This window comes from Bubalus kerabau, chromosome 13 (genome assembly GCF_029407905.1).
Source record: "Bubalus kerabau isolate K-KA32 ecotype Philippines breed swamp buffalo chromosome 13, PCC_UOA_SB_1v2, whole genome shotgun sequence".
NCBI classification, from domain to species: Eukaryota; Metazoa; Chordata; class Mammalia; order Artiodactyla; family Bovidae; genus Bubalus; species Bubalus kerabau.
This window is the reverse complement of record NC_073636.1, coordinates 55549887-55558569: the sequence shown is the minus strand read 5'-3', so window position 1 is coordinate 55558569 and position 8683 is coordinate 55549887. Positions and strand designations below refer to the sequence as shown.

General features: G+C 63.3%; 1 protein-coding gene across 1 annotated transcript; it reads right to left on the bottom strand.

Annotated features, from left to right (window-relative positions):
* Positions 1 to 730: 730 nt before the first annotated feature.
* Positions 731 to 4095, bottom strand: HRH3 (histamine receptor H3). Its single transcript, XM_055543181.1, has 3 exons — positions 3840 to 4095; positions 2645 to 2811; positions 731 to 1660 (listed from the first exon to the last, which is right to left on the bottom strand). Exons 1-3 carry the CDS (start codon positions 4093 to 4095, stop codon positions 731 to 733), a joined length of 1353 nt encoding a protein of 450 aa, XP_055399156.1.
* Positions 4096 to 8683: the final 4588 nt, after the last annotated feature.

The window sequence follows — 8683 nt, the reverse complement described above, 5'->3', positions numbered from 1 at the left end:
TGGGAGCCCACACCTGCCAATCCAGCCCCGAACTCCTCAGCAGTTTTGTCTCTTTTGATTAAACATCTAAGGAACATCGAGTTCATGGACGTGTTTTCTTCTTCTCCATCTTCGTGAAACACCCAGAATGGAGATGCAGAGACCTGCCGTGAGCAAGGTTCCTGGGGAGCACCCGGCACTTTGGGAGCAGATAAAGTTGGAGGGAGGAGGGATGAAGGACCAGGTCCGGCCTCAAGCAGGGGACGGACAGCAGCAAAGCCAGCAGCCAGGGCTTGTCTGAGACAGGGCAGGTGTGCAGGCGTGTGCAGGTGCGTGCACGTGCAGGTGCCGTGCGCTGGCCCCAGAGGCCTGGAGTGCACGCCAAGCACTTGCTTTGGGAAGGACACTGAGCAGTAATTGTGAGAAGCAAGGACACGACCGGCCATCACACTGTCCGTGGGGGTGGACAGAGAGTGGCTGGGAGCCCTGGATTGTCCCTCCTGGGCTACAGCGGACTTGGGTGGCATCGTTCTGGCTCACGCAGCAGGGGCCCTTCCAGCTGCCCACCAGGCTGCCTCCACTGCCAGAGGATGGTCTGAGAGGCTGCCATGGCATTTAGGGTGGGCCAGAGACAAGGCAGAGCACACGCCTGCAGGGCGGCCAGGTGGACGTGAAGGCCCAGCTGCCCAGGAACCCAGGGCCTCGAGGGGGTGGCAGTGGCCTCAAGCATCCTGTGCCGTGGAAGGCCAGCTCACTTCCAGCAGTGCTCCAGGGAGCTGTGGGGCTGGATCTTGAGCTTCTGGGGGCAGAGCAGCTTGGTGAAGGCCCGGCGGAAGCTATAGTGGCACAGCGGATAGAGGACGGGGTTGACAGCCGAGTTGGCCCATAGCAGCCAGAAGGACGTCTCGTACCAGTAGTTGGGGATGCAGTGGCCATGGCAGGCGGCCCGAATGATCATCAGGAGCGTGTAGGGGGCCCAGCAGAGCCCAAAGATGCTCACGATGACGGCCAGTGACTTGGCTACCTTCTTGTCCCGCGAGAGCCGGAAGCGCTGAGTGATGCTCTGGGACACCATCTTCATGCGCTTCTCGAGGGACGCTGAGGACGCAGACGGCTTGGAGCCGCGCTTGAGTGAGCGAGGCCTCTCAGTGCCCCTTGAGGAGCTGCCGGAGCTGGAGGTGGGCGAGGCTGCGGCACCCCCACCACTACCACCCCCGAGGGCCACCTCCCCTGCCTCAGGGCCTGGGGTCACCTCGCTGACCCCCACCCCGTACCTGTGCAGCGGCACGGCCTCCCCGCACCCTTTCTGCCAGCATCCCCAGCAGCTGGGTGCAGCGGGCGGTGGAGAGGGCTGGGCCTCCGGTGGAAGCTCGGTGGTGGCTGCCTCGCGCACTCCATCCAGCCGGACACGGGTGCGCCTCTGGATGTTCAGGTAGATGCTGAGGTTGAAGAAGGTGACACTGAGGAAAGGGGTGAAGAACTCAAGGGTGGAGGCCGTGATGAGGAAGTACCAGTTGTAGAAGAACTCGGCGTAGCAGTGGCCCTCGGGGATGGAGCTGCCGCCAGACAGGTACTCCCAACTGAGGATGGCGGGTCCATAGAGCAGGAAGGCCAGCACCCACACCAGCACCATCTTCTGCACCGCCCGCCGCGTGTCACCCTGCTGGGCCCGGTAAGAGACCTGCAGCGGGACACGCTGGGTCAGGAGGCAAGGGAACTGAGCCCAGGGCACAGTGCCGCCCAGAGCTCCGGGCAGCCTCCAGGCTTCTGTGCAGGGCTCTCCTCAGCAAAGATGCCTTCCCTTATCCTCCATGAACCCCCGGTAGGCTGAGGCCTGTGACTCTCCCATGGGCTCAGAACCGCCCCTCAGAATCCTAATATTGTGCCAGGCTGCCTGTCAGCTGTGTGCTCCCCAGGAGTCACGTCACTGTCCAGGCCTTTGAGGACCCGCCGTGTGCCCTGCTCTGTGTTCGGCATCTTTGATATCATCTCATTTAATCTTCATGGCTGCTCCACCCTGGCCCCCACATTCTTGATGGCTCAGGTCAGGCAGGAAAGACCACAGGTGGAGGGGCTCCACGGGAAGAGCTGACTCCAAACCCACGCTCTCTGCACCCTGACCCACTGCCTCCCTAGACTAGGACACACACAGCCCCAGCAGAGGGAGCCTGGCAGAGCCGTCAGAGGAGATGGCACCAGACTGACCTCTGCTGCAGTGCTGCAGCCAGCCCTGTGCCTGTGTGACTCCGACATGGGAAGTGTGGGCAGTCCAGGGTCCCTAAGTGTGGCCTCCCACACCCAGGGCAGCTCGTGGAACCTGTCTTTCTGAGGCACACACACCCGTGGGGAGGTTCTACCAAGGGCCCTTGGGCCCAGATAGTCCCTTAGTTCCAGGGACTTTGGACCTGCTCCAGGGTGGAGGCTGGAGTGACCCCCTCCTTCAGGTCCAGACGCCCCTTCTGCCCAAACCAGGACCAGTCCTACTGGCAGCAGATGGCTACTGAGCAGGCAGGTGGCTACAGAGTGCCTGAGGTGAGCGGACCCCAAGCCCACCCAGCACCGCCCATTCAGAAGTGGCCGTACCCCCTGCCCGGTGCGTCTCCTGGCCGCCTCTGGCCACCCTGCCCCCTGAGAGCGAACATGGGCACCCACATCCCAGACTCACAGCTCGGGTGACCGACAGGAAGCGGTCATAGCTGATGAGTACGATATTGAAGACAGAGGAGGTGCAGAGCAGGTAGTCCACCACCAACCACAGCTTGCAGAGGCCCCGGCCGAAGGGCCAGCGACCAGTCAGCACGTAGGGCACATACAGTGGGATGCAGAACGCCCCTGTGGGAGAGAAGGGCCATGGCTGGGCAGGGGCCTGGGGTCAGACCCCCCACAGCTGGGAGACAAGCAGGACCTGGGGTCACATAGTGGGCCCCTTTTTGGGACCAGCAATCCACCCTCCGCCTCCTTCCTAGGCATGCTCTGAGCCCTGCACCTGGCCTCCAGCCCTTGCCCCACTTCCAGCCCCACTGTGTTCCTGGACTTGGGAGCAGGAAAAAGCTCCAGCGGTAGGGCCCACTGGGCACAAGGAGACCCAAAGCGTCATTCCTGGCCTTTTGCTAGTCCTCCCAGTGCCTGAAGGAAGGAAGGAGAATTTCCTTCGTCTCTGCCGCGCTGCACCCCAGCTCCTATCTTGGCCTTTGGGCAGCTCCTCCTCATCAGCTCAGAAGCCGGGAAAACATTTCTCCGGACTCAAAGGGCACTTGACTGCTGCCATGCGAGCGGCTCCCACCGCCAAGCACCGCTCTGAGCAGCTGGCAGACGCTCCTCTCAGCCCCAACAGGTGTCTGGCGCTCCGGCCCCCTCCTTGCGCCCCGCCCCACTCCAGCCGGCGGCAGCGCACGGACACGTGAGAGCGCGCGCTTCAGAGCGTCTCCCCAACCCCCCCTTCCCCGCGGTCTCCTCCCCCAACACGGCTCTAAAAATCTCCCTTCCATGTCCCCTCCCCCCAGCCTCCCCCCAGCCTCCCCCCAGCGCCCTCCCCGCGTCCTGAGTCCGCTGCAGCCTTTGTTTGGCTACGGCGCAGGAGCCCGCGCGGCACCGTGGCCTCAGCGCCTTGCGCCTTGCTGAGCGCCCGCTCGTTCGGACCCCTTCCCCGGGGACGTCCTTCCCCAGCCCGAGTCCCGGGGCCCGGGAGGCAAGGAACTTCCCCTGTGCCCACCTCCCCAAAGTCCTGGACACACCCTACCCAGGCCTGGCTTCCTAGCGGGGTGTGTCCCCGAGGAAAAGCACCCTAGGTCCACGTTCCAATCCCCGCTGACCCGACCCGGCTGGGCGCCCCTGACTCTGGAGGGGGCTGGGGGCTTTACCCACGAGGAAGTCGGAGATGGCGAGGTTGAGCAGAAAGAAGTTGTTTTGCGTGCGGAGGCTCGAATCCGCCACGAAGGCGAGCATGACCAGCGCGTTGCCCAGCACCGTGGCCACGATGAGCAGCGCCATGAGCGCCGCCAACACCGCGGTCCAGGCGGCGGAGAAGCCGCGCGCCCCGCCCGCCGCCGCCGCCGCCGCCTCGCCCGCCAGTGCCCCCGACGCGTTCAGCGGCCCGTCGGGCGGTGAGCGCTCCATGGCCCGGCCGGCTCACGGGACGCGGGGGCGCGGGGCAGGGTGCGGACCGCCGGCCGGGCGGCCAGGAGTGGCCCCGGTCCGGGAGCCTGGTCTTTGCGGGCTCTCGGCCCGGCCGGGTTCCCCGTTGGGTGCCCGGCGCATGGTCCGCAGGCGCCGAGACGGGGGCCGGGGCGGGCCGCGCCCAGGGGGCCCGGCCCGGAATCTGAGCCGAACCGGGCCAGCGGCACGACCGTTGCAGCCCGAGCGGACCCGGGGCGGAGCTGGAGCCGGAGCCGCTGCCTGAGCGTCCGTGCGCCCGGAGTGCCGCGCGCAGCTGAGTGAGCCCCGCGCCCAGCCCGCGGCCCCCCGCGCCCCGCGCAGCACCCCCGCCATTGGCTGCCGCCCTCGCCCCGCCCCCGCCCCGCCCGGCGCCAGCAGCACCACGGACAGCGCCGCGTGCCCGCCGGGCCGCCGGAGCCCCAGCCCGAGTGCGCACGCCGGCTGGCGAAGAGCCTGGCACGGCGGGCGCCCGAGCTAGAGGCTCGCCTGCGGTCAACCGCCCGCGCACACAAGAGCCAGTCTCTGGGCCGCTTGACCTGCCCCGTGTCCTTTGTCCCAGTGACCCCTGGCTGGCTCTCATCGGGATCTGGGGCGCCTGAGGGGGTCCGGAGTGGGAGTGAGGGGAAACTCCCGCATCCGCGCTCAGGGGAACTTGCCCCCACGGGACCCCCTCCTGGTTTCACCCTTCGAGCAAGCAAGACTCCGAGAAAGGAATCTCCCGAGGAGAAAGGATGGGAGGGGTCTCCGATAGCCGGTGCCCTGGTCAGGGGTTTGCTCCACCCCCCATATGCGTGGGACTTTGGGTCTCACTTTCCCTTGGGCAGGACCCAGGGCAGGGTCCAGGGTGACCCGCAAGGCGCAGACAGATGTGGAGTTACATAAGGGAAGATGGGGAACCAGCGAACCCAGCCGGGAAGGGAGCGTGCCCACCCTGAGCTCAGGGGGCCGTAGGCTGGGGGAAAGCGACCGTCGGCCTGGCACCCAGCCTCGGGGTCCCCCCGGTGGACAGCGCGGTGGGGAGGTCGCTGATGCGGGGACAGACGAGGTCACTGCGCTCCGGGCGCAGCTAAGGCGGCGCGTTGCGTTAGCGCCTGCGGGAGGGACTGGGGGCAGAACGGCAGGAGGGAGCGCCCCCTCCCCCAGACACAAGCGCTCAGATAGACAGGGTCAAGGACGAGACATACACAGCGAGACAGACAGACACGCCCGTAGGCAGACACACAGACACCCACAGACCAGGGAAACAGCCACCCAGCGTCAGGCTGAGGACCCACGAACGGCAGTTAGACACACACACATCAGACAGCAGACAGCGAGGGAACACAGCCCGAGGGAGAGGGAAGCAGCGACTCCGCTCCGTCGCCAGCGGCGCACATCCGCGGAAGCCTCAGAACAGAAAGGCGCGTCTGCGCATGGGGGTAGGGACGGGAGGCTGGGGGAGGGGCTGCAGAGGGACCCCAGGTGCTGGCACACACGGGCACCCCCACACTTACATCAGCTTCCTGATCAAGCTGGGACATATCCCTCCTCTATCCCTGAGGTGATTTAGAAAGTTTGGGGAGTGAGGGGTGCTGGGCTCCCTGTCCCCCTCCCCAGGGCTGACTGCAGGGAAGAGACCCCAGCCCCTCACCCCAGCCCCAGAGGATGCGTGATGATTCTATGGCATCTTGCAGCTTATGCTGGGGGAGAGCTGTTGAGACTCCAGCTCACCACCCCGCACCCAAGCCCTCTCTCAGTACCTCCCCACTATCAGCAGTCTTGCCCCTCTTACAGGCTCCCTCAGCTCCCCTTGACTGCACCCCGACTTTCACGGTGGACCAGGCTGCACCAGGAGCAAGCACCAGCTGGTGGGTAGACAAGCCAAGGCAGAGAGCTCATAGAGTGGGCAGCCAGGCACTCCCACCGTTTAAGCCTTCCCGCATCACTGGTGCTGGGTGAGGACCTCACGTCCCTGTGCTCAGCCATGGGCATCCCAGGGCCGGCTCTGGCTAGTCGTGCTTTGTGGGCACACCTCCACCCCCTCCCTAGGTCTCCGGAGATGGAGTTGGATGGGGGTTTGGAGAGGGGCTCTGGCCCTCTCCTCACTGGCTGGGAGCCTGTTCCCCAGCCTCAGCTGCTGTCCTGGGTGGAGGGCTGAGTCGGGGGGTGTCTGAGCAGAGGGCAACCCCTTTACAGTCTCAGTCAAGCTCCGTATGGTGTCAGTGTTCTCCAGCTTTCCCTGGTGGTCTCACATCACAGCAGCTGGAGCAGGGATGTGATGGGGGGAGGGTGGACTCAGCTCAGACCCTGGCACTGGAGACCCAGCTGAGTGCCTTGGGGGAGTTACTCAGAGTGTGGAGACCTGGAAAGGAGGCCATCAGAAGCAGGAAGGCCACAGCTGGCCCAGAGGTTAGAGGTTGGCCGTGGCTGTGTGCGGTGAGCGCCCCCTATCGGCACATATACGCATGACCTCATGAGCCCCCACATTCGCCCTACAAGGTGATAGGACCAGCAGCCTGCGCAGAGCCCAGGAAGCCACCAGCCCAAGTCACACAAGAACAGAGGCCCTTCTCTTGATGGCCACACTCCTGGCCCAGCCCTGAGATCAAGGCCTCTGAGGTCACCAAAGGTACCAACTCTTGGGGCCTTGACTTTGGGTGGACGGGGACCTAGAGTCCTCTGTGCTGGGTCCAACTTGGCCAAGGCAGTTTGGGATAAACGAGGCAGGTCCCCACGTGGCTGTTCACAGAGCCTCCTGCCTTGAGGTCTCTGTCCCAAGGAGGGGTATTCAAACCCCAGAATGGCAAGGAACCGCCCCAAGACAGCGGGAAAGGCTGGCTGAGGGTAGGAGACATAGGCCCCTCTTCTCAGCTCACCAGGATATCCTCGGAGATTATGGCCTGCAGCTTGAGTTTCTTCATTTATCAAAACAGCCAGCATTTGGGATTCAAAATGTCCAGTCCAACAAGGAAGCAATGTCCCAACCCCATAAGCCCTAGATTAGAGAAATCAGACCCCCTGCAAGCCCTCACAGAGGAGAAGCCTATCCACTGACTGGCTGATTCATCCATTCATCAATCCAACAAGGTTTTAATGAAAGTGAAAGTGTTAGTCGCTCAGTCGTGTCTGACTCTTTGTGATCCCATGGACTGTAGCCCACCCTTGTCCATGGAATTCTCCAAGCAAGAATACGGGAGTGGGTTGCCATTTCCTTCTCCATGAAAGTCGTTCAGTCGTGTCTGACTCTTTGTGACCCCACGGATTATACAGTCCATGGAATTTTCCAGGCAAGAATACTGGAGTAGGTAGCTGTTCCCTTCTCCAGGGGATCTTCCCAACCCAGGAATTGAACCCCGGTCTCCTGCATCGCAGGCGGATTCTTTACCAGCTGAGCTACCGGGGAAGCCCAGGTTTTACTGATCTCCTACTAAATATCAGGGAACTTCCCTGATGGCTCAGTGGTAAAGAATCCACCTGCTGATGCAGCAGATGTGGGTTTGATCCCTCAGTTGGAAGATCCCTCTGGAGAAGGAAATGGCAACCCACTCCAGTATTCTTGCCTGAAAAATCCCATAGACAAAGGAACCTGGCAGGCTACAGTCCATAGGGTTGCAAAGAGTCAGACATGACTGAGCGACTAAACAACAACAGAATATCAGAGTATCAAGCATTCTGATGGAGGGAGGGAAGCGTAACACAGCAGTTAAGCGATGAGTGTATCAGATAGCCGTGTGCTCCAGGGAGAGAAAAAACCCCAGGCAGGGGATGGAGGGTGCCAGGACAGTGGGCTGAGGGGGGGGGTGGCCCACCGCTGCCTCCCTGGCATTTTGAGCCCCTTGGACCCAGGGAGCAACGGTCAGGAGGAGGACTTTCGGTTGTGTTAGGGCTAATTGGCCCCAGTCGGCAGGGGGAGGTGGCGCTGCTGGTACACAGAGTGGCTGGGAGATATGTGGGATCAGGGCCCTCCTGGCACTGTGATAACTCTCACAGGAAGGCCTCTGAGAACTGCAGAGGTTACAGCAAGGAGGTTGTGGACTGGAGAGTGGAGGCTGGAGGGGCTGAGCACCAGCTGAGGCCCGGAGACCAGCTGCGGCACAGGGCTGTCCGCCTCCCCACCACCATACAGATGTGAGCTGCTCAGAGGCCCCTCCACAGGGATGTTGCTGAGAGGAGGGCAGGTGACGCCCCCACTGAGACCAGCCTCTTCTCGGGCATCTCCCCAGCGGCCGTGGTGCAGACTTCCGTGTGTGCGGTCTCTGCTCTGGGGCTCACTGGTGCTGGCCGCCCCACGCTGTCCCCGGGCAGCGGCTCTGCTTCCAACTGCCCCACTGGAAGACCTTCCTCCATGGGACCGCCTGCCCTTGGCTAGTGCCCACAGAGCCGTGCCCTGCTGCGTGGTGACACAGACCGCTAATGAGAAATAATGAGGACAGTGGAGCTGCCAGCGACCCGCTGCGGGCAACTGTCCTGCTCTCCAGCCAGGGCGCATTTGCCAGGGTGCTTGTCAGCACTCTGGGGCCGAGTGCTGTGACTCCTCTTCACTTTCACTCATTCTGCAGAAGCTCATCTG

Coding starts and splice junctions, on each gene's coding strand:
- HRH3 (XM_055543181.1), bottom strand. CDS start 4,095: ATGGAGCGCTCACCGCCCGACGGGCCGCTGAACGCGTCGGGGGCACTG. Junction 2,812..3,839: donor CATCTCCGACTTCCTCGTGG/GTAAAGCCCCCA, acceptor TCTCTCCCACAG/GGGCGTTCTGCATCCCACTG. Junction 1,661..2,644: donor TCCTGTCGGTCACCCGAGCT/GTGAGTCTGGGA, acceptor GTCCCGCTGCAG/GTCTCTTACCGGGCCCAGCA.